Source organism: Mycteria americana, chromosome 2 (genome assembly GCF_035582795.1).
Source record: "Mycteria americana isolate JAX WOST 10 ecotype Jacksonville Zoo and Gardens chromosome 2, USCA_MyAme_1.0, whole genome shotgun sequence".
Classification (NCBI taxonomy): Eukaryota; Metazoa; Chordata; class Aves; order Ciconiiformes; family Ciconiidae; genus Mycteria; species Mycteria americana.
Genome location: NC_134366.1, coordinates 155,797,443 through 155,821,974, shown reverse-complemented (window position 1 = coordinate 155,821,974; position 24,532 = coordinate 155,797,443). Strand labels below are relative to the sequence as shown.

Here is a 24,532-nt window from a genome sequence, read left to right as displayed (position 1 = left end):
TACTGAAACATTATGGCAGTAAACAAGAATGAAGAAGAATGGGAAAAAATGAATAGAAAAAAAAAAAACAAACTGAAAAACCTGCAGTGGCAAAATGATAAGGTTCTATCTAAGATGTGAGTGTAAGTTTGACATCTCACCAGAATGTCTTGATGACGTTACTGTTTTATAACATTTTTTGACTGGACTACGTCAATGCGGAGAGGTGTTCATGGGGAAATAATTATCAAACAAATTAGAATCTAACCAGTTTCAGTTCATTGTGTATTTCAGACCCCTCAGGGCCTGACTGAGGGAGAGGCTAAGCTAACTTTTTTCTATTGGTCTTTCATTGACAGCAGTAGGATGCTGTCACGTAGAATGTGGATTAGCGCGCATCCAGAACTATACCAATTTACTCTAGCTGTTATCTATCTGACCCATTATTTCAATGTCAATTTACAAACTGGTTTTATTTTTTACAGGCTTGTCCACAGAAAGGCCAAGCTGAATCAGCTGCTAGAGTGTATATATAGGGCTGCCATCTAAAAAAAGTATATGCCTACAGCTGAGGTAATTCACATCAGTGCTAAATTGTCAGTTCTTGGCTATCTAGTTCTGGATGCTGTCTGCCTTTGTAAGGAACGGATGCATTTCATGACATTGAAAATGCTGAAATTTTGAAGAAAAAGTAGTTAATGCATCTATCTGTCTGTATATGCTATAGGTATGGAACCTTTAACAGCACAGATCATCTTATTTTTCAGTGTGCAAAAAAACCCTCAACAGGACAATAATGTCCTGACTGAATCCTGAATGTTACTGATAGTTTTCAGTACTCAACCAAATGAGTAGAAACTGAGATTGTGCAGGAACAGTTTGCAAAACAAAGCCACCCTGTGCATCTGAGAATAAAACCTGCAGTTAAAAATATGAGGCCACTAAGGGGACCTATTTATTTCTCAAGAAACCATTTCCCATTGCTGATATCACGCCAAATCTAACTTCATTCTTAGAGGATCCATCAAGATACCTCTGACCAGTCCACTCCAGTGTAATTTGGATCTGCACATGTTGTCAAACGTGCTTTTTGCCTAGCTACTGAACAGAGGCTGCACTGGTGTGATCAACAGAAGTCACTGCGGGAACATGCGGCGTTGGGCTGCTTACATCAGAGAGCAGCCTGCGTTACCCTGAGATGAGAGCCGCTGGTGTGTGTCAGGAAGGCAGTCACCCTCTCCTCTTCCTTCTGGGTCTCCAAATGCTCTTGCATTTTAAGCCAGTCTGGGCAGAACTTTACAACTTATTTTTGGAAGCATGTGAAAGAGCTATTTGTGAAGCCTTTAACTTCAGATTGGTCAGCATAACTTTCTGAAAATTCATACAGCATGCAGTTCTTTATTCTGTGCCAAGCATAAGCTGCCTACAGAGGAGAACTACACCACACTTACAGCAACTGCACTTCAACTGTCATGTTCTAGATGGAATCTCAAATGTTTACCAATCAGACAACAAGCCTTCCACAGTTCGGTATATGAATACCTTTAAGTCTGGCCCTCTCCCACCACAGTGAAGGAAATCAAGTGGAAGCTCTGGAGCAAGTTATTTTGTGCCCATGACACACTGCAGCCATTCATCAAGCAAAGACTTTTAAAGTCATGTCCAAAATATCGAAGAACATCAGCAAAGACCTCTATGAACAAAACAGTAAGAATACGGAGGATATTTTACAGCCTTGCCATATATTAAACATACATACCCTCAGCTAGGGTATATTCTGCTAGATTGTGTGAAGCAACATTCTGTACTCCGTCAGTTACTAGCATTGGGTAAATCAAGTCTAGAATGAAGAGCTCAGAATAAACATACATGTATGCAATTCAAACAGAACATACTCATTGCAAACGAAGTTGCAATGAAACATTGAATTAACATACTCAATGCAGATAAACTTTTTAAAAAACAGATGGACTTTTAAGTGGAAGGAAGAATTGTCTTCTTTCTGATGTCCACCATTATTTAACAGTGTAGAGACAATGACATACAGCAAGTATGCTCCAACTGGCATGAAGGTCGATTTAAAACAGTCCGAGGGCACGGGCCCTCGGAAGGAATATCTGTACACTGCAGCGGATCCCTGATCCTGGCTCCTGTGATGTTCCAGTCTCAGCAGGAACTCGGTCTTGTGTAGACAAAAGGTGTTCGTGACCGGTTACATCTTGTCCCGTTGAGCGTCGGTATTGCCCAGTTTACGTTGACTTTTGCCTAGTGCCAGACTTCACCTTCGCCTATTGCTAGACCCTTGTCTCACGTCTGTTCCCCAAGTGGCAGTCTGAGCAGAGAAGTTAATAAAACACTCGCAGCCTGGCACTGAGAGTCCTGCCGCTGCCGTGTCACCCCAGCCCTGCGCAGGTGACTAGCTCAGCTGAGCCCCAGCCCCAGCCGCCTGACTGCCCGGTGAGCACGCAGCGTGGGAAGCCGGCACCTCGCTCTGCAGCAGAGCCCGTCACTTTTCCCTTCTAAAGCCGAGGGAGTGGCAGGCAGGAGCGGGGCTGGAGGCCGGAGCGGGAGCAGCCACCGCCCTCCCCACGCGTGAGACGCGGGTGCCCCCGAGCGGCTCCGCGGGTAAGAGCTCACGCCGAGGGCTGGGGACGAGACACAAATCCACTGGCGCAGGCACGACCTTCTAAGCAGCTAGTGAAGAACAGCTCCACGCCAAGGGACAGTTTTTAGAGTATTCTTCTCATTAGGAGGGTGAAGATTTACATTGAGTGAATTCATTTTTCACAGTGGCCGAGTCACAACAGTATCTCATTGCTCATTCAGTTCCTGCTCATGCTGCTCCTCCCCTGCAGTCTATTAGACACTTACCTCACATTGAAGCTGGCAAAAATTAAACATTCTCACTTCAAAGCCCCTTTCCTCTCTATTCATCAACTTTATTTTCGCAGCTATTTATAGACCTGGCTGATGTTGCAGTTCCAGATATCATCTTAAGAGACTTATGTTGCCAAATTGTTGTATCACACTTGAATATCAAAAGGCCCCAAAGATCCACATACTGAAAAATTACCAGTAACATGGGCAAAGCTAGAAAACAGTAGTTGTTGTGGATCAGAATAGTGACTCTTTTTAATTAAAGTAAACGTGAAGAGAGAATTATTGATGAAAGATACGACTGCCTTTTTTTGTTTGAAGAATTCATCCTTCTATGAATTACTGAGTGAATATTTGCAACACAAAGTCAGAGACTTCAAACCACTCGCTCTCTAGCAAAGAAGTACCAAGAGGAACGCCACCAACAGTGTCATGTAGTCTTAACTTCTTCATACTGTCCAGCTACTTAGGGAAGATTAGAAAGGATATGCTCACTACCATGTCATATCCCATTTTCCACAGACTTTTTTCCCCTTCTGCATTTCTAGTTAACGTACTTGTTAATCAAGCTTCTTTTTTTAAAATCTGAGCAACTTTGTGCAACTGTGTAAAATCATGGATTATTAAAAACTGGAACAGGTCACACCATATTACAGGGCACTGAAAGAGAAAAGAGCCTTAGAACCGCAAGTCCACACAATTTTTTATTAAAATAACACCAAGTTTAAGAAATCAATGCAGTGCAAAGAAACTTCAACTCATCATACAAAAAAAATAATGATTTTCCATCCTTAAGTATGGAAACTGCATTCCAATCCTGACATGATTGACATAATACAGAAACAGAAACAGTGTATCCCAGATGAACGTCAAAGTTAAAGACTGGCATGCTGGGCAAGGAAGGTTCTTATTCTTTGCAAGAGTTCTTTCTTTACACTGTCTGGTACCAAGGCTGAAACACAAATAAGAAAGCAAGAAGTAAAAAAGACAAAATGGAAAATATGCTAACACCAACCTTTTACAACAGCTACTTCTATTCGTTTGTTCTTGCAATTCTGTTAATAACTAAACTATCTGAAGCTACTTGATTTCCATATAGCATATCCATGTTTCTCCCATTTAAAATAGGCTAAAATTGAAGTCTATTGGGAACACTGTTGTTATTGGTAGTATTTTGCCTAGCCATAATCAAGAAAATTGGAAAGTTTGAGGGAAAGGATTATTCAACAGTAAACAGGATATAATAATCAAAACCTAGTTTGATTATTCTACTCTTTTTCTTCACAAATTTAAGACCAAGAAAAAAAAAATCTCAGCCATGACCTCAGAGTAAGGGTCTTCAGCACATTATTTTGAAGGCCTATTTTTATTTAAGACTTAATGAACTTTCTCCCACTAACACCAAAGCCTATTAGAGAGTCCAAGAAGAACTATATAAAGACAACTGCAGTATTTCCTTAAAAGATTCAATTTTTCTGTATCTGTATGCTATGACCTTTCCCTTTACCACTTCCCATTACACTAGTACTGTTAGTTCAGAGTTTCCATCTTAAAAATAACTGGAATTCTAAAACATCTCTGCCTCATACCCCAAGTTTTCCTGGGACCATTAAGTCAATTATAAAGATGAATACAGATTCATGACTAAATAATGTAACCTGCAAAAGTGGTCTACACACACAACTCATTACAGATTTTGAATGGCTGTTACACAATACAAATTCACATTTTATTTGTAGTTAATATCAAACTATTAACATTTCTCCTTGAAGCTATTATCATTTTTCCTTGAATCCAACACAGGCAAGTTCATGTGCTGCTTTCAAAATATTAATGACGTACAAATAGATATGTTTATTGATGTACTACCACATCCATGTTTGCATTTCCTTACCTCTGCCTTTGGGAGTGATTTCTGCCACCAAATCATCAACAGTAACATGCTCTAATCCTTTTTCTTTAATGACATCTGGGGAAGACCAAGACAGATATTTTAAGTCTTTTAACCCATTCATTAGAAGAGAAAACCTGTGCCAATGATTAAGAGACAAAACCTGCATGCATAAGTCATCAGAGAAGATGAAGTAGCTTGTGACCCAAATGTAGGTTATTAGACTCAGTACCTACTGCATTGTACAGTGGATTTAGCCTCTCATTCATACCATAGGTTTAAGGATGGGAACTTGTCACTACTGATGCATCTTGATCAGCTCATATTTTAAAATCAAATGTTACCATTTGATTGGTTTAAGCTTATCTGAGCATTACCAGATGTGCATATTACTGGAGTGTTGTAGCAGTTCACAAGTGGGTCCGCTTATCTCTTCAAATGCGTTATTTCCGTAATAGTGAGAAAGAGATGCAATTGGAAAAAGACTTTGGAACATACAACAGGAGAGAGCACAGAGGCAGTAAATACTTACTACTCTTCCTAACTGGTTTAAACAACATCTCTCTATATATTTCAGCAAAGTAAAAAAGCTTTTCTATCTGAAAGAAAAGTATACATCTACAGCAAAATAAAAGTTATTATTAAGATATACTGTATGATTAATACATACCAGTATTTAAACAAATTGTCTACTTATAGTGCCTTGAATACTACTGAAAAATGCTGAAGTCAATGCTGAGAAGAAACCTTAACTCAGTAGCATAAACCTAAAATATTTTGTCTAAACATGAATGTTTTTAACTATACGCCAGCACATAGGATTGATTGTCCCCAGGACACTGAATATGTTTTCTGAACTGACATCACATGGACTATCTGTAAACTGTTTTTCTTGGCTGAATTCCCTGTAGAAAATAATTCTGGGTTGCTCAATTATTGGCCCTAATCCACAATGGCAAGAGGCTTTAGAACAAGCTATTGAAAAAAACCCCCACACCCTAACAAAACAACGACAAAAAAACCAACAACAGAAAAAAACCCAAACCCTCAAAATCCTTCTCTGTCCTTTCTAGTGGAGGTTATTAGGCCTTTAACAGGGACAACTGAACTTGTATTTGCATTCTCAGCAGCTGCAGTTACAGTTCAAAATACTAATGTAAACCAAAAAATTTTACATAACTTTACTATAGCAGTTTATAAAGTATATAGTGAAGAAGGCAGATAAACATCCCTTTTGCTATCTGTACTATTGAAATGGGTAATCTCTGGCAGTGGCATCAGGCAGACAACTACAAGCATGAATCATTTCAGCCTTCTCTGCAAATCCACCTATGAAAACAATTTAACACACTCAGCCCTGCAAAAAGAAAAACTTTGCAATGGAATGTTGAGTTGCTGGGCACAACAGACCAAATCAGAATTAAAGTGAAAGCTCAAGGGATTTGTTGTTTGCTTTAAGGAAATTTCATCATGCGATAATATTCCTGGATGTTTAAATACTATTTATAACAGTTTCATACAATTTACAAGTCAGTAAATTGTAGTAATACTAAATACTTAACTCAAAACTAAAGATTTGGGTATTTAGAGGCTCATCTGCTTGTTTTCTCTCATCTGAGTGGATGATCTTATTTTCAAGAATTGTATTCAGAAAGAGTACAAATGCACTTCTTCCTCTCCCATATGCAAACAAAGTCCTCTAAAGTTTCTAAGCTGCGTACCACTGCATTTGCTCCATTTTCCTTTATCTTGGTTTTTATTCTCCAGTGGCAAGGAAGTGATCGCTCTCAAAACAAAAAGCTGTATCGTCATGAATATTTAGGGAACCATTTCCAATACTTTCCTCAGAAGCTTAATAAGTTTCAGATCAGAGAAGAAGTTTCAAGATTTTTTGGTTTTGCCAAGATGCTTTCTTGCATGCAAAACCAACTGCCAGGGATACTTTCCTCCTGCCCAAGTCTCATTTAAGTTGACTGTTAGGCAGTAAAGCTTTCATCTGGGACTTTTATTTGGCCACAACCTCAATTAATTACAATGAATATTAGTTACTTGACCACCATTACCTTTGCAGTGTGCCTTCAACTGATCCTTCCAGCCACATTCAATTAATTTGGCTCTCAGCAACTCTTTAAGGCTGTTAAGACAATATATGAACTTGTTAGGAACAGCAAACATTCCTGACAGCTTAAATATGCTTCAGTGTGAAAGTTAAGCTTACAATTACTACTCATAGCAGAACTCCCAGACCAGCAGCAGAAATGGCTGAACAGCAGGTGAATCCTAACCCAAATGAGTACCAACTTCAGTTTACCATGTTGGACTATGAGGAGTCGGCGGCTCAGGAGCTAACTCATAGTATTTCTTCAGGCAGTGTTGATACTGCAGCCACAGAAAAGAGGCAGAAGCCCTTGAATCACTTGACCTGCCCGAGTCTACTCTGCTAGCAAATGTATGCTAACTTTCAAAGTTAGAATATTTCACCTGAAACCAGGCCTTCAGAATAAATAAAGCCTTCCCCCCTCCTTTCTGAAAGGAGAATTCTGTACTACTGTCTTCAACTGCAGGCTTCTCTCCCCAGTTACACTTTACCTTGTGTTGGTTGAAGATGAAGGGACCATGTACCTTATCTTCCTAAGCATGGTTAGCAATTATAAGCATAAGCAACAAGGATTCAGGCATTAAACAAAGAAGACACAACAATCTGCTACAATGATACATCTACTCCATATATCAAAAGAGAATATTGAAAGCTAGCTAAAAAAGTGAAAATTAGTACTGAAAAACAGAAGGGAAAATTAAAGTAAGATATGATAAAAAAAGCTTTAATATCTTCATCCTTTATTCCATCAGCTAGCAAGCCTACTGATTTTGTACCATCCTAAATAACTCTAGCAAAAGTCTGGTTTTATGAATTAAAGGACTGCAGCAAGAGGCTGAATTGTGTAGGTCTAATCCTTTTTACTCAGTGAATTGTGTAAAGGGCAGATGAACTGATGACAAAAAGTAGAGTAACAATACAGGTGAAACTCACTGCTTCTGGGTATTTCTTACTTCAAGAAATTTGAGTGCTCTGTCTCTGATCATAGTACAGCTCTGATAAAGCCTGTTTATAACATAGCTTTTGACATCCAGTCAAAACTCTTCTTACTCTTTAATTAGAGTAAAATAGGTCCCAATATCATTTCAAGAAATGGCTTGCTCTGCTGCAGCTCTGTGCCGTCTCCAAGGGGATGGTCACAACCAGGAAAGAAGTAGAGCACAGGCACCACGTCAGTCTACAGAAGGTTACCCGAGGTACAGGGCTATGTGAAGGCCTAAGAAGAAGACTCCTTCTCACACAGGCCTTGAAAAATGAAGGAAATAGAGCTTTTGGTGCATGGTGTTACAAATATAGTGAAATGATGAGGAGAGAAATGTCGTAAGCACGCTAGGGATATGTAAATACAATGCAAATAGAACAGACTGAAGAGACAACGAAAGGCCAAAAACTAGCTGCCACACTACACTGCATGATTTAGTTGTTTGCCTTTATTGGGATCTCTACAATGACTTGCACAAGTGCTGTTTTATGTGCTCCACTGATACTTCTTTCCCTAACAAGAGAAGAGATAGGAACACAAGAAAAACTTAAAAGCAAAAAGGAAAGTTTTCTCTCGTTCTCTTTATCGGGAAATAACAAGATTTAACTGCAACAAATTGCATTTAATGGTGATTTTTATATGAACGAAGAGCTTTCCAACGCAATACACCACAATAAGAAAAAGCTTCAGAGTTCATAAGCCAACCACCCCATCCTTCATTTTCCTAGCTTCTCTTTTCAAGTATAAAACTAAAATAAAACCGTTCACAAGGCAAAAATTAAGGTTTTTTTATAAAGCTTTATATAATGCATAAAACTTTCGCATGCAGGCATTTGAAGAATTTAGAGTTAAGTTTACTTAATCTTTACTTCTAGGCATAGTTCACGTTTGATATTTAAAGCCTCTTACTGGCATGGAGGAGGAAGCCTACTTACCGTTCTCGCTCTCCTGTTTCTATTAGCTTTTGGTTAATGGTTGCTCTCATCTGGGCATCTTTATTCATTTTGGAACTCTAGGCTTTTCACAAACCTACACAGAGCAGAAGAGAGTTTTGACAAATACTGGCGTCATTGACACAACAAAAAGAAGTCACCAGCACAGGACGACACGCAGTGCCATGCCCATTTACACATCCCCGCAGCTGACGGCCGGAACACCAGTCCGTGACCAGCTCTGGTGACAAGCGCGCACACAGCAGCATGGGACCGGCATTCACCCGCCTGCCCCAGCGCCGGGGGGACCGGTAGGTCACCGGGCCGCTCGCGCGGGCGCGGCCCACCCTCGCCGGGCGCGGCCTCCCCTCGGCCCGGCCCTCCCGCCTGGCGCCTCACCCGCCCGGCCCACCCCGCGGCTCCCCCGCCGCGGCCGGAGCGAGGAAGCGGACGCGGGGAAAGGCGCCGGCAGGCCCAGGCCCGGCGCGCTGCCGCCTCACCCCGCCGCGGCGCCGCCAGTCCCCGGCGGCAGGAGGCGGAGCCGCCCCCGGACGCACAACCCGCCCTCCCCGCGCGCGGCCGCCGCCGGGAAACGCGGCGTGGGGAGGTGCCGCCCCCTCGGCGACTACAGCTCCCGGCGTGCCGCGGGGCACCGGCCGCGCCCGGCTGGACTACCGCTCCCAGCAGGCCCCGCCGTGGTCGGGCGCCAGCGCGGCCCTTCCCGTGGTGCCCTGCGGCGGCTCCCGCGCGTCTCCTGAGGGGCCGCCGAGTTGCTGCCGGTTCCCGAAGTCCTCCCCGGAGCTGCGGCATGGCGGGCGCCGCCCACTGCTCCCTGCAGGCCAAGCGCCTGCTCTTGGACCCCAAGTTCGAGGGCTACAAGCTGTCCCTGGAGCCGCTGGCCTGCTACCAGCTGGGGCTCGACGCGGGTGAGGAGCGGGGGGGGTGTCCGGCGGCGTGCGCGGCGCGGGGGGGTGCGCCCGCCGGGCCTCCCCTTCGCCCTGCGGGTCCCCCCTTCGCCCTGCCGGCCCCCTGGGCAGCGGGGGAGGGTACCGGATCCGTCCGCGTTTCCCTCCGTCCTCTTGCGGTGCTCCACGGCCCGGCCCAGCCCAGCGGCCCTCGGTGCAGGCGTGCCCTGAGGTGGGGAAAGCCCGGCCCACCTTAGCGGGAGGCCTGCGCCCCTGTCCTCTGTCGGGAACGGCGGGCGGTTAAGAGGCTCAGCGTTTCGTCTCGATTTTTCTCCTTATAATTGGATGCAAAGTTGTCATTGGTCCCCCCCTCCCCAGCGTCATGAGGCTTCATGGTGGACCAAGATCTCTGACTGTTGTCAAATCATTGTCTTGCAACTGTCTGCCCTGTGAGTTTGAACTTAGTTTCTAAATGGGTAGGAAAATCTGTGTGCTAAATCTGGTTGTGCACACGTGGTAAGGCCGGATGACTGGCTGAGGTAGTTCAAAGTGGTGGTGTCTGAAATGAATACGTGTGGTTTAGAGAACTATATATGAAATGAGTAGTTTCTACAAACTTTAGTGAATTAACCACTTTTCCTTCTTACTCTGCCTACAGTTCAGATGTGGATCTTCAGGCTATTCACTCCATGCTCTGCTTTTTCTGTTAAGCATTATTAGCATTTGAGGTACTGGTCCATTAATGGATGATTTCACCGAGTTCTCAATTCACTGAGAAGAACATTAACACAGAGTCGTGTTGTGTGTGTGCCTACAACCTTAGCCATCCCCCCTGGAATCTCTCAGCATTCTGTCTTTATTGATTTGTGAAATTTAGGTCTTTTGTAAGATGGACAAATCAGTTTCCTTTTTTTATAAAACTAGGACAGTAATATGCAATTTGGGTGGACTGATCTCTGCCTCTATATATTTACTGATCGATATACGTGTCTACAGAGTTATCTGTTATGTGTTTCTTTAGTTTTGTGTTGAATACATTGTATTAACAGTGGAACAGAAAGGTATGTTTGCCATGGTGAATTGTCAGCAATAAGATGGAAGATTTATGTGAATTGTGTATGGAAGGATGAGTGAATGAGTTAGGTGATACTGTATATGTATCTGTGACAGAACTGGAAAATTTAACGAGCATAACATTTTTGTTTACGTGGTTTGACATTTTTACTGCAAGATTGTCGCCTATTAAAAGAAAGTCCAAATGTAAGTGAGTGTATGCCTGTTAGGAGCGTACTACAGCCGTGTCAAAGATGGCAACAGTTAGCACAGCAAAGGTACAGTCTCTTAGTTTGTCCTTTATTTGATGTTCTGCTTATGGTCAAACAAGCTAAGTGGTTCTCGGATGGTCAATTGTGCACCTATTCTAAAGAGATGAGGATTACAGATTTTCATTACAATTTTTGGATGATGGGGTTGCTAATGGAGAGATGGACCCAGTTAGTTCTTGTCCATTCAGATATTTTACATAATAGTTACAGTAACTTGTGTGATAGAAGATGGGTATGTGTGCCTGCCTGTGCTCTTTTCTTTCTCTACTTCCCACAGCACAAAGACCCTGACTCATTTCAGTCCAATTTATTTGGCTGTCCTACTAAATCATTAATACCAAGTCACTTACTCTGTTCTCTGTGTGTGTATATATATATAGATATAGATAATCAGTCCACTGGAGAGTGGAAAGTCTTTTTTTTGTTGTTGTTTTTTAAAATTAGTAACCTGAAATATAAACCAAACCAGGCCCTATACCTGTCTTCTAGATGTTTTGTTTGTCCCTATTTCAGCCTGGTCCTAGGCCATACAGCTGGCTCACTGTTGTGGTTTAGCCCCAGCCGGCAGCGAAGCCCCACATAGCCACTTGCTCACTCCCCTGCGGTGGGATGGGGGAGAGAATCAGAAGGGTAAAAGTGAGAAAACTCGTGGGTTGAGATAAAGACAGTTTAATAGGGAAAGCAAAAGCCATGCACGCAAGCAAAGCAAAGCAAGGAATTAATTCACTACTACCCATGGGCAGGCAGGTGTTCAGCCATCTTCAGGAAAGCAGGGCTCCATCATGCCTAATGGTCACTTGGGAAGACAAATGCCATCAATCCAAACATCCCCCCATTCCTTCTTCTTGGCCCAGCTTTACATCATGACATCTTTCCTGCTTGACCAACCTGATCTCCTTCTATGACAAGGTGACCCGCCTAGTGGATGAGGGAAAGGCCGTGGATGTTGTCTATCTAGACTTCAGTAAAGCCTTTGACACGGTTTCCCACACCATTCTCCTGGAGAAACTGGCTGCTCATGGCTTGGACGGGTGTACTCTTTGCTGGGTAAAGAACTGGCTGGACGGCCGGGCCCCAAGAGTGATGGTGAATGGAGTTTACTCCAGTTGGCGGCTGGTCACAAGTGGTGTTCCCCAGGGTTCGGTGTTGGGGCCAGTTCTGTTTAATATCTTTATCAATGATCTGGACGAAGGGATCGAGTGTACTCTCAGTAAGTTTGCAGACGACACCAAGTTGTGTGGGAGTGTTGATCTGCTGCAGGGTAGGCAGGCTCTGCAGAGGGACCTGGACAGGCTGGATCGATGGGCTGGGGTGAATTGTATGAGGTTTAACAAGGCCAAGTGCAAGGTCCTGCACTTGGGCCACAGCAACCCCATGCAACGCTACAGGCTTGGGGAAGAGTGGCTGGAAAGCTGCCTGGCAGAGAAGGACCTGGGCGTGTTGGTTGACAGCCGCCTGAATATGAGCCAGCAGTGTGCCCAGGTGGCCAAGAAAGCCAATGGCATCCTGGCTTGTATCAAAAATAGCGTGGCCAGCAGGACTAGGGAGGTGATTGTGCCCCTGTACTCGGCACTGGTGAGGCCGCACCTCGAATACTGTGTTCAGTTTTGGGCCCCCCACTACAAGAGGGATATTGAGGTACTGGAGCGGGTGCAGAGAAGGGCAACGAAGCTGGTGAAGGGTCTGGAGCAGAAGTCTTATGAGGAGCAGCTGAGGGAGCTGGGACTGTTTAGCCTGGAGAAAAGGAGGCTGAGGGGAGACCTTCTTGCTCTCTACAACTACCTGAAAGGAGGTTGTAGAGAGGTGGGGGTTGGTCTCTTCTCCCAGGTAACAAGTGATAGGACAAGAGGAAATGGCCTCAAGTTGCTCCAGGGGAGGTTTAGACTGGATATTAGGAAATTTTTCTTCACCGAGAGGGTTATCAAGCATTGGAACAGGCTGCCCAGGGAAGTGGTTGAGTCGCCATCCCTGGAGGTATTTAAAGGACGTTTGGATGAGGTACTTAGAGACATGGTGTAGTGGTGGTTTTGGCAGTGTTAGGTTTATGGTTGGACTCGATGATCTGAAAGGTCTTTTCCAACCTATATGATTCTGTGATTCTGTGATTCCCCCAGCATGACATCATATGGTATGGAATAGCCCTTTGGTCAGTCGGGGTCAGCTGTCCCAGCTGTGTCCCCTCCCAGCTTCTTGTGCACCCCCAGCCTACTCGCTGGTGGGGTGCGGTGAGGAGCAGAAAAGGCCTTGACTTTGTGTAAGCGCTGCTCAGCAATAACTAAAACATCCCTGTGCTATCAACACTGTTTCCATCACAAATCCAAAACATAGCCCCATACTAGCTGCTGTGAAGAAAATTAACTGTATCCCAGCCAAAACCAGCACGCTCACTTTCCTTGCTGGTTTTCTTCTGCTTACTTCAAGGCAGTTTCCTCACAGTACAGAGATGTTCTGTACCTGAACTTTGTATTTCCTGGTGTCAGTGGTCTACATATGCATTAGACTGAGGGAATCCTTCCGTAAGTTGACTTTTATGTTGCGCAGGAATAATGGGTTGAGTTGTAAAGACTATGGATGGTGTGTAGGCTGTGGCTTTTTCAAATTACTGCATGGGAGAAGAAATTAATACTGTGTGAGAAGGCCAAGGATTTCTGGTTTCCAGCACATTTGTGAGCAGATTAGAATTCTCAGGAATGTGATGAAGAACTTGGTAGTTTGTGGATTATTAAATGAGTATTTGTCAGTGAGCAAAGAGTTTGATTTTATTTCCTCAAACTGGGAGTGAATAAAGTACAGTAGCTGAAAAAAAAGTCAAATGTTTAGGAATTCTGTCAGCATGACTAACTTGTGATTTTATTCACAACTGTGTGCAAAAATGTGCTAGTAGAATCTGGAAAATGAATGTCCAAAGGCTGTTGAATTTTTTGTTTGTTTTCCGGGAAACTATTTCAGGAGTGCTTGTCAAATGACCTGGGATTTGGAGTTCTGCCTGTGTGGCATCCCAAATTTCACAGCAGTAAGATGAACCTGTAGGGTTTATAGTACTTCGATACGTGACAATGAATAGAAATAGGTACTCATTCTTAAGTAGAACTGAGTTACCTCAGCTGTAGTTGAAGTATTTATGCAGTGTTATTACAAACTTGTTTATTAAGTATTAGAGTATTAATCTTGTTTATCAATATTTTCATCTATGTTTTTATATTTATCAATTTTTATGAATTTCACTGCTAACTATAAAATAAAATGACCCCAAAAATTTGACACACAGAATTGATGCCGGCTTCTACTACTGGAGCAGGTGGATGGCAGCACGTGGTATTGCAGGGTAGCTTGTGGTGGTTGTCATGCTCATGGACTACAATGAGCTTCATTTTCTGACCATCATGTAAAACTTAGTATTTGGTTCTAATTTGCCTTTAACTGTCAAACTGTTGTTGCCAGGAATTTGCTGTGGTCAGATGTGCAGCTGAAGCAGAAAGAAATTTAAAACAGTTATTTATTTGTTTATTTTATTAGATCTGTGGTAGAGGGGAATTTTCTAGTGAATTTCTTAAATATATGGTCACAGTGAAGAAGAATGGTGAAATTCTGATATCTTATGTTCCCTTTTAAATTCTCTGATTTGCATGTTCTTTTATTTCTTCCTTACTCCTACCCATTCTGTGCTAGTTAATCTAAACTTTCACAGTCATTTCTCTTTTCTCATCTCTCATCCTGGTAACATGTTTTGACTAGTTATGAGTCCCACACTATTATGCCTTTAATTCCCAACCCTTCATCCTAAATTTTGTCTATTTTTCTCCTTATTTTCCTTAGTTTATTTCAATAACATTTTCAAATGCTTCCTTTGCATTGAGCTTTGTAATGCCTTTCTTTTAGATCACTGAACCTTTGGGAGAGAGGAAAGAGCATCTCATTTACTGTCACATCTTCTGCCCTGCCCTGATCTGATCTCAGCAAAACCCAAAGCAGTAATTGTGGGGCAAATCCTTGTCTCCAACAAGGCACGTGTCTAAGGTTCACGACATTTTTAAAGGAATGAGAACCTTGCTCTTGACTTCCACTGGTCAGATGTAACTTGATTCCTTCTTTTTTTTCCAGAGGCCTGGAATTTGTTCAAATGTGGGTATCCCTCGTGCCTTTCGTCTCTGTCTTGTCTATTTGGCAGAACCATTACACATACGACATAGTGTATGCTTTTAGATATAATAACATCTGAAAGGCATAGTACACATTCACTCCAACATGGAGCTCCTGTTGCAAGCCAGGAGAATATGCAGAGAATGCATTCTTTTGATCACCTGCATTTATGTTTTTTTATCACTTTTCTTGAAAAATGTTGTTAATAAATGACTGCCCTATTTGTAGCCTGTTAAGACTAGAAGGTCTGTACTTCAGTGAAAAATAGTTGCTCATTCACTGTACTTCAGTGAAAAGTTGCCCATTAGTAATTCTACATGGAAAACAAGCATTTGTGTCTTTTCATGGAGCCAAAGGCACTGATACGTTTCAAACATTTATAGAGATTTCTGTTTGCATTTTCCATTTCCATTTGAAAAATTAAAGATAGAAACAATTCTTTAAAGTAATGTATGGGAAATACTAAGAAACTGTGAGCCATGGCTTTTTCAGATGTTTACAGCTGTTCTTCATAAACGTAGGTTTAGGTCTCAGACACATGCATATCTGTTCTTGAGTTGTACTTTAGTTTCTTGAGAAGGAAACAGATAACGTAGAGGCGAGTTCTGCCTTGTAACTTCTTAAAGAAAATGGTTCTTGCAGCTGGCACAAGTCAGCTTATAAATCAAGGCATTGCTATAGTGATACTTTCACAAATGCCTTGTCAGTTTTTGGATCTTGTTCAATTTATTTGTTCAATTTAGTGCATGATAGATCCCACTTACTTTTCACACCTGTGTAAGTAATTTAATCAGGAAAAAATACTTCATTACATAGTATCTGTCAGCCTGTGCTTGTTTTCAGCAAGCTGTGTGTTTATTAAACAGTAAATTTTTGTGTTTGGTCTATTAACATACTGCAGGAGAATAAACAAGCCTTATACTTTTACTCAACAACAACAATGAGATGATGCTGCCATTAACAATAAAAACATATTTGTTACTATTAAAAGAAAAAGAATTAATGCAGGGTTGGAAGGATCTTTGGATGCTGATACTAGAAAATAAATTAATGTAATCTCTTCCACTGGTAGATAAGTATATATGAAATACTAAATTGCTCCCACTGGGTGGCATTGCAAAACAAAGTATGACATACAAGCATATAACATTCAATGCCCTGAAAGAATATGTTGATATAATTATTTTACATATTTGCCAGTATTGTAAAGTTGTTTTGATGTGTTGAGTAAAACATCTAAGGGGGTGGTGGGCGGGCAGTAGTTTCTCACCCTTTTTTCCCTACTTTTTTTTCCCCCAGTTCTGCTTTATAGTGTTTGATGGCAGATGTAAGAGTTCACTATTCATTTAAAGTATAAGTCCCTTGATAGTGCTCTTTATTCAGAGTTTTTTTTTCTTGCAGAGTAATAATTATAATAAGATCCAGTTAGGTTAGGGACATCTTACTCCTTCTGTTGATTCTTATGAGTTGCTTTGTATTTAGTGCTTTTGCTTTTAAGTAAAGGTGGTATGAGTAAAAATCTTTGCTTAATTATCTTTGAAATGTTTTGAGTCAAATTCTTTTTTTAAGCATGGAGCTGGAGATATACAGTTCTAGAAAAGTGGCATAATTTTCTTTGTACTAGTCTGAAATATCGCACCTAACTAGGGTTGTTGGGAAATAATATTGAAAGCTGAGATTTAATTTATATTCTGTGTATTTGCTCTCTTTTGTGGTGTGACAGAGTATGAATCAATGTTCCTGGGTTTTAGTAGTGCAGATTTATTTATCAGAAACTTGAAGGAGACCATGTATCATTCTGTTGAATATATCTGTCATTAACTGCTGCTTGTTAATTGAACCCAAATAATTGAAGCTAGTGAATTAGTCTGTGAGTCTTAAATAAAATAAATAAATAAAAAAAACAAACCCAAAAACCCAACCCACCACCCCAAAACCCCACAACAAAAAATCAGCAAAAAATCCTGACCAAACAACCAAACAAAAAACCCCCCAAACTATGTTACTGAATAAGGTGATGATCTGATTGAAGTACGTCTTCTTTTCCCTTTATATTAACTTCTCTTTTTCAGAATTTACTTTTTTAAAAGTCTTCCTTTGTTCTCTCTTTTGTCCTTCATTTTTTTGCACTCAGCTCTGTTGGTTTTCTCCTCATTTTTCCAAGGGCCATCAAGAAAACTGGAACCTGGAAGGCTGTAGAAAGGAAGGAATGAACTTCATCCTAGTGTAAAATCTCCTATAAACTATCTGAGCACATGGTATGTGATAGCAGATGGCATTTGTGCACAGATTTCACTTGATCACAGAATGGGTTTCAATTAATCAAGTATGGAATAGTTTCTCTAATTAATACTTCTTGGCAGAGAGCTATATATACAGGATACATTCTGCAAGCAGTTGATAACCTTATTTGAAGTGTTTCATGACAGTACAGTACACATTTGTTTGATTTCCTGGTTTAAAATCACCGACTAATTGTATAGTTTCTGACTTCTGTTTATGAAGAATTAATTGCATATTGCAATTATGCAAGGGATTTGAATCTCCTATTCCTGACCCCTTATTATTCAGGAATACAGGCTGAAAAACTCCACAACAGACAATTTATTCATGTTCTTCCAGCTTTTATAAAGCTTATCACCTTACAGTTAGCTAATCAATAGTATATTGTTCCAATAATTTTCTTGAAAGGTTATACGTTTGCTTTAGGAAGCATCTAGTTTGGACTATTTTCACTATTTGTGTGTGGTTTAGTTACAATTCTGACAGTAGCAACACGTCTAGGGGGTCAGGGTGGAGAAGTGGAGAAAGGAAGCTTTACAAAATAAGACAATTTTAGGTTTTCTGTACTGAAAAAGCTTTACATGCTACCACGTGTATTCTAATCTCAGAAGATCAGTTAATGTAGCTGTACAGGAAGTAGATGACATGTCCTTAGTTTCACTGAAAATAATTATCCTAGATTATATTTGGTTTGTCTTTAATTGTTTACAGAATATTCGCATCATCTCTTGTCGTGTTGGGAAAAATATCTCTGTGATAAAGCTTGATTGTAGAAACAGCTTTAAAACATGTTTTCACAACACATCCTTCTAATATCTTTTACAGTGTAATTTACTGTAAAATATTCTAATTAGTTGAAGTAGAAATTGGAATGGGTAACAGTCTTTCCCATTATGACAGGTGTATTTTCTTCTCACTCCTTTGTTGATATTCTAGCTTTTTTTGAAGGGCCATGGCTTGGAGAACAGTAATTTATTAATTGCAGAGGTACAGAAATCCCTCCTGTGTGGTGAATATGAATAATGATTTGAGCTGAGTGGAATTAATGCTGTTGGTTTGCAAATATCAACAGTGATTAGGAGACTAATTGCTAATTATACTGTCATTTTGCAAGCATTTTGTATAGTATGACTGGATTTTTTAATTAATCAGACAGTATAATCTTCCATAGTTTCCTATGGCCACTTTTATGTTAATAGCCAGTATCTCTAATGGGGTCAGTTCTGAGCCATCTGGTGACTGTCTGATTGATGGTATTGTGATAGCTATGCAGTGGCACTAACTGCACTGTCAAATGAACTACTGTTTGCAGTAATTGGTGTTCTGACAGGGTAGAATAAACTACTGCTTCTTCAGTAGGTTTTAAGTAGATGCTAAAGAAGACTGCAAGAAATCTAAGATAAGGACTGCTGCATAGAGTTGTGAATGGTCCCTGTTATGGGGGTGGATGGAAATGAAATACTGGAAATAGCTTTGCTCTGTTTTTGAGTGGGAAAGAGAAGAAGGTGGAAGCTGAAAAGCAGGAACTAAAATAACTGTTGCTATGAGAAGGATTAGCCTTGAGGTGCTTTCCCCATACTCTGGGTTTGAAGGCTAATCATCACAGGCTGACACAGTTTACTTATAGCTTTCTAAAGGATTTTGCTTGTTGTGTGAAGTTCGAGATAAACTTCCTGCAGGGAGGCTAAGGATCCTGGGATGACTACTGGAGAGTGAACTGTAGTTCCAGTCTGTCTGAGACTATTTGCAGAAGGATGGACTAGACCTCTGCTAATGTCTTTGCTAAAACTTGAGGATTTTCTGTATTTTAAGATGTTGGGACTACAGCTGCTCGATCTCTGTATAGATATGGACTAGGAAGAAAGAGCTGCAGCTAGTTTAAATAAAAACTGGTTAGTCTTAGTAATCACAAGTGGGGTTACCTTTCTGGTAGTTGAGGAGACATTTTCTATTTGGAAAAATCTTGCCTAAGTGGATGACTGTAAGTAGCATGCTTCTTGCCTTGAAGAAGATACTGTTATAGTGAACAGCCATTCTTTGCAGCCTCTTTCAGTTAGAAAAAGCTTAGTCTGAAATTTTGATGGTATCTTGGACATTTCTCAAAATTTCAACCTCAGTGGGAGTGCTAGGAACATAGTTTTTTTTAGTAATGACCATGTACTAATTCTGCTTTGTACTGTTTTAATCTTTTGCCCTGCAAGTGTTGATAGCTTGGTTCAGAATTTAAGACTATGAAATCCATATGGGTACGCAGGATATTTCTTTTGGCTGTTGTTTTCTTGGAGTTACTGCAGAGCAGAATTTTTTTTCCCTTACTGTAGTACCATGCACATATCAGGAATGATTTGTGCTCTTCCCAAGCAGACTTAAAAGTAGGTTTTACTTAGTTGTTGCATGTGTGTTTCATCTTGTGAGGGTTATTGACAAATTGGATCTCAACACATGTTGGGAAGAGACAATATAGGCCCCTGTAAGTGGTAATAGTTATTACATGATCACCGTGAATGACTGCAGTGGCCTTCAGTGTGGATGACCTGCTTTCCAAGTTTATGGTGAAATTTTAAACTATGTATACATAATGTATTTTTCTTCAAATAAACCAGACCTATGGACTAAGGATGGAATCATTATTTTTAAATTTTTAGTTTGAACTTTAAATTATTAAATTATAAATAAATAAATAAACAACTGTTAAAATAGTCTTTTTTTTTTTCTTCCCCCCAGCTGTAGCAGAAGTGAAACTTCGTGATGATCAATATACCCTTGACCACATGCGTGCTTTTGGCATGTATAATTATCTTCACCTTGATTCCTGGTACCAGGATAATGTCTACTATGTTGATCAGCTTGGAAGGGTTATGAATCTGTCAGTGACTCTGGTAAGAATAAACTTTTTTAAAAAATTACTGAATTTGAAAAAGTAGGGGGTAGAAATTGTGGTAAGGAGGTTTCAAATGCAAAAACTGGGGGAAGCTATTGCCAGGAAGACAGGTAGATTAACAAAAATGCAGTTCGACGGGAAGGATGAAAGGATTTTAAGTGAGGTTTTTGACATCTTTTCATATAATAATATTGCATTAGTATTGAAATAGTATTGCATCTGCTTCCATTCTGGGGAAGATAGACATATGGTGACAAGCTGAAGAAAAGACAGGACACTTCTTTTCTACTTGCCGCTGTTTCTCCCTTACGTTACATAATGTTGGTCTGTTTGCTAATTTGAAAATCCAGTAATTGTAGATATAAGGAGAAAAGGAAGCTGTACGCATTAGAATTAGAAATGAAAGCCTTTATATACTAATAGGTTAATCTGGGCATCACTCATTGGAGGCAAAAAGATGGTGGTGGTCCTGCACAAGCTTGAAATAGAGTGTAAGCAAGCTAGACCAAGTCTGAAAAACATGACAATTCTCTGCTTTTATACTGATGTTCTTAAGTAGTCAAACTTTCTATTTCTTTTGTGCCATTTTAATGCATGGATGCACTAGTTTCCATTACAAAGTCATTCATCATTCTGGAGGGGAAAGGACATGGCTCTATGGACACTGTGTTTCTGCTACATGCAATTGTAGTGCTTGGTCGTTAAGGAATAGAAGACTGTGTTACTGGTGGTGATTTTGCAGCTATCACAATGTCTTCTTAGCTTTGAATGTATAATTTAGAGTAAGAGTGTATCTCTGACAATTTTTACTGGTATGAGGTTGAGCAATAAATAAATGCTTACAGTTTTTCACCATGAAGTAGGATTTTTTGTTTTCATTACTTTGATTAACTCAATCCTTTTGACTCATCAAGGGTAGCTGCTTAAATGTTCATCTATGCAGAAGGAAAAAAAAAGTCCGAAATTGTATCCAGTTGTTAGCTAATTTAAATAGCGATGCTTCATTCATAACCAGTTATTTGGTTAACATTTTATGTTGAGAAAGGTAATGACATGTAGATACTCCATTCTCGTAATAAGATTTACTCTGGCAGTAAATGATTCAGGGCTGCTGTTTGATTTTTACATAAAACAATGTTAATTTTTTATAACAAGTCAGTTGAATTCTGCTATGAGATTAATATAATTCTAGAAAATACAAAATGCATCACATATTAATACTTGCCTCCTTTCTATAGCTGTTCCTGTTTCATTCATATATTTTGGTGTGGCAGCTTTTTCCAGTTACTGTAGTCTGACTTTTGGAATCATGTTGGTTGACATAAGACTAATTAGACTGTGCAAGTGTTAAAGAGAAGGAGTCTTTAAATGAGTTGAGCGGAGGAGAAAGTCTTTAACCTTTTGTTAATCAAATGATTCGGAGTGATTGTATGCTGCTGAGATGTTTCAAGTTTATGGAGTCTCTTCATACTGTTCTCTCTAGACTCCACAGAATATTTTGCTCTGCAGTCTACAGAGAACTGGCCTAAACTTATTTCATTGTTATAACTGACTACATGTAATTTTCAGGTTTGGAAAGGAAAATATCCATTGTCATGCTATAAAGGAATTTGACTTGTAACCCTGTGAGACAAAAGGAAACACAGGGCGATGTGTGATTTTTGAGAGAGCATAACTTACTCTGTGCAAGGTTTTGGGAGTAGAAATTACTAGGCCAGGGCTAAGGCTAGAGAAATCTTGAAATGGTAGTTCTAGGTTTTCCAGGAAATCCAGGTTTCCAGAGGATGTTGAGCTGAGAACTGGAGCTACAAAATAGTTCCTTTACTTTTCATAGAACATACAGGAGTTGGAGCCTTTGGCAGACTCTTGCGGAGACAGAATCTTCTGGGACTTCTTCCAAATCTTTTGAGATCATCTGGATTCCCAGTAGGAACGTCTAAAAGGAAGAAGCTTGTCAGGGAAAGCCTTCTGTGAATGGTGGCTTGTCACAATCTCATTTTTTTTTTTTTTTTTTTTTTCCTTGTGGTTGATTAACCTTGGCTGGCTGTCAGACACCCACCCAGGCACACTCTCACTCCCCCTCCTCAACAGGACGGGGAGAAAATAAGACAGAAAACCTCGTGGGTTGAGATAAAAACAGGAAGATCACTTACCAATTACTGTCACAGGCAAAACAGGCTCAACTTGGGGGAAATTAATTTAATTTATTGCCAATTAAGAATAGAGTAGGATGATGGGAAACAAAGCCACACAAAGCTCCTGCCAGGAGCTTGCTCTGGCGTGGGCTTTCCATGGATTGCAGTGTGTACATCTGCCCCACTGTGGTCCTCCATGGGCTGCAGCTGGACAACCTGCATCCCCGTGGTCTTCTCCAAGGGCTGCAGGCGAACCTCTGCTCCGCACGCCATCGTGGCTGGCACTCAGCTGTGCCCTGTGGTGACTCCATCGGAGCCAGGTGGAAGCGGCTGTGTGCAGCACGGGGCAGCCCTGGCCTCTCCTCACAGAGGCCACCCTGCACCTCCCCACTGCCGGCACAGCACAGACGTCCAATACATTCCTTTATTAGGAGGGCACTAAAGTGTGTAAATTTCTTTCTTAGTAGATAAACTAGATAAAGGATTTTACAACAGGCAGTAATTTGCATTTTTCTATGCAGTAAACTGAAATAATAAATATTCTTCCCTAGGACTGGTGGGTCCACTGGAATCTTCAAGAAAATGGCACTTGGTTAATATCTTGTCACGAGTTTTAGTTCCATGGACTGTGAAATAAATAGCTGCCATCTTGTGTCCTAATACACAGTACAGTGCTGTTTTGCGAAGGAAACATGTTTGCATATGTATAAAAAGGGATGTGTATTCAGAAACATCAACAAGGTGTCTCATTACAGATGTGCCTGGCTGTATATTAGTCAAATGTATATTACAATTAATATTGTTTTCAGCCAAGTATAGCTTACAAGTTAGCAATGGCCACAATTAAAATTAATGTCAGTCTTCTTTAAAACAGAAGATGAAACAGACTAACATGCTCATCCTAAATCCAAAGTGAAAGAACACATAAGCTTTTTAACACATAATTATTTCTAGTTCTGCTTCCTATTTCTGTTGCAACTTTGATTCTAGTATGGTGGTGTGTTAGTTATCCATAAATCACAAATTATCCCTGCAACTTAGGTGTTTAAAAAGATGTCATCTGTGAAGGCAAAAAGTATAGACAATACCTTGCCACTTGCTCAAAATCAAATGCAATTGAAAAAGAAAAGTGATCAACTTGAGCAGTTTTTCTAAGTTGATGGATGGGTATTCAAGTGATCTTTTTATACCAGGTTGAGCAAGTTGTTACCCTAACTTAACTGGAAATACTGTATAAAAGCTTTAACATTCTTCTATTACAGCTATTGGATTTCTTTCATTCAATAAGCCAGCATCGATACTTTGTTTTAAAGACCCAATGGGTAATGTAGTGACAGGATTACTGAGTTGTTTTTTTTGGGGTTGTAGGGTTTTTTGCATCTAACTTGACTTTTTTAATTGCTTGATGTCTGTAATACCAGAATGGAGCTGGAAAACAATTCAGTTTTCTCCTCCAGCAGTTAAATACTTGGACTTGATTTCTCAACCTTCAGCTCTTCTGGCAAAGACAACTTTATTTCTTTTTATATTCAAATAATGGAATTGAGAAATTGTGGCAACTGTAACTCTTCTCACACTTAATTAAAATCCTTAATGGAATCTATATTTTCATCTTTCTGAATTCCAGTAAGAATTAGCTGTGGAATGCTGTTTCTGTAACTTCCAGTTAACTTAAATTCAGAACAACTGTTAGTGGAACCAGAAACAATGGGAGAATTCTGTTTGAAACAAGGCAGAATGAGGAAGCAGATAAAGTGAAGAACAACAAAAGACTTCTGTATCAGGGTTTTAAATACTTGGCTCTTCGTTATTCAGAATGCTGGGTGTGGACATTTTTGCTCAGTTAGACAGTCATGTCTAATGCCTAGATATTTTGATTTTTCATATAAATAAAGTTTTGTATTTGTTATGGCTACTTTGTGGAAATTGCCATATAACTTATAGCTTTTATTTTTTTCTTTCTTCTTTTGGTATGTTTTTTCTTTTCTCATTCCCCGTCTTTTCCTTAGAAAATTCATTCTTATTTTAAATCTCTTATGAAGTATTGCTTGTTTTTACAGTATGACAAACAGCTTGTGACTTTGGAACAATACTATTTCTTAAT

At 40.3% G+C, this 24,532-nt stretch overlaps 2 protein-coding genes across 5 annotated transcripts in view; one reads left to right on the top strand and one right to left on the bottom strand.

Moving 5' to 3' along the window:
- Positions 1–3,547: 3,547 nt before the first annotated feature.
- On the bottom strand, positions 3,548–9,950 carry ENY2 (ENY2 transcription and export complex 2 subunit). 4 transcript variants are annotated; one of them, XM_075495156.1, is made up of 5 exons: positions 9,810–9,950; positions 8,763–8,856; positions 6,811–6,881; positions 4,751–4,825; positions 3,548–3,808 (listed from the first exon to the last, which is right to left on the bottom strand). In XM_075495156.1, exons 2-5 carry the CDS (start codon positions 8,828–8,830, stop codon positions 3,732–3,734), a joined length of 291 nt encoding a protein of 96 aa, XP_075351271.1. In that variant the 5' UTR covers positions 8,831–8,856; positions 9,810–9,950; the 3' UTR covers positions 3,548–3,731. The 4 variants fall into 4 exon arrangements, with proteins under 4 accessions (XP_075351271.1, XP_075351270.1, XP_075351269.1 ...); XM_075495155.1 differs by lacking the exon at positions 9,810–9,950 and adding an exon at positions 9,260–9,390; XM_075495154.1 differs by lacking the exon at positions 9,810–9,950 and adding an exon at positions 9,159–9,300.
- The window catches only part of NUDCD1 (NudC domain containing 1), a 54,124-nt gene continuing 39,052 nt past the window's right edge, over positions 9,461–24,532 (top strand). Inside the window, exons 1-2 of the mRNA XM_075495153.1 lie at positions 9,461–9,685; positions 20,137–20,291. Coding sequence (XP_075351268.1) covers positions 9,568–9,685; positions 20,137–20,291 — 273 coding nt within the window. The 5' untranslated portion in view covers positions 9,461–9,567. The remainder of the gene's footprint in view (positions 9,686–20,136; positions 20,292–24,532) is intronic.

Excerpts from the sequence above, each read along its gene's own strand:
- ENY2 (XM_075495156.1), bottom strand. The coding sequence starts at position 8,830 with ATGAATAAAGATGCCCAGATGAGAGCAACCATTAACCAAAAGCTAATA. Across the intron at positions 6,882-8,762 it reads GAAACAGGAGAGCGAGAACG|CCTTAAAGAGTTGCTGAGAG; the intron begins GTAAGTAGGCTT and ends TTGTCTTAACAG. Across the intron at positions 4,826-6,810 it reads GTTGAAGGCACACTGCAAAG|ATGTCATTAAAGAAAAAGGA; the intron begins GTAATGGTGGTC and ends GGTCTTCCCCAG.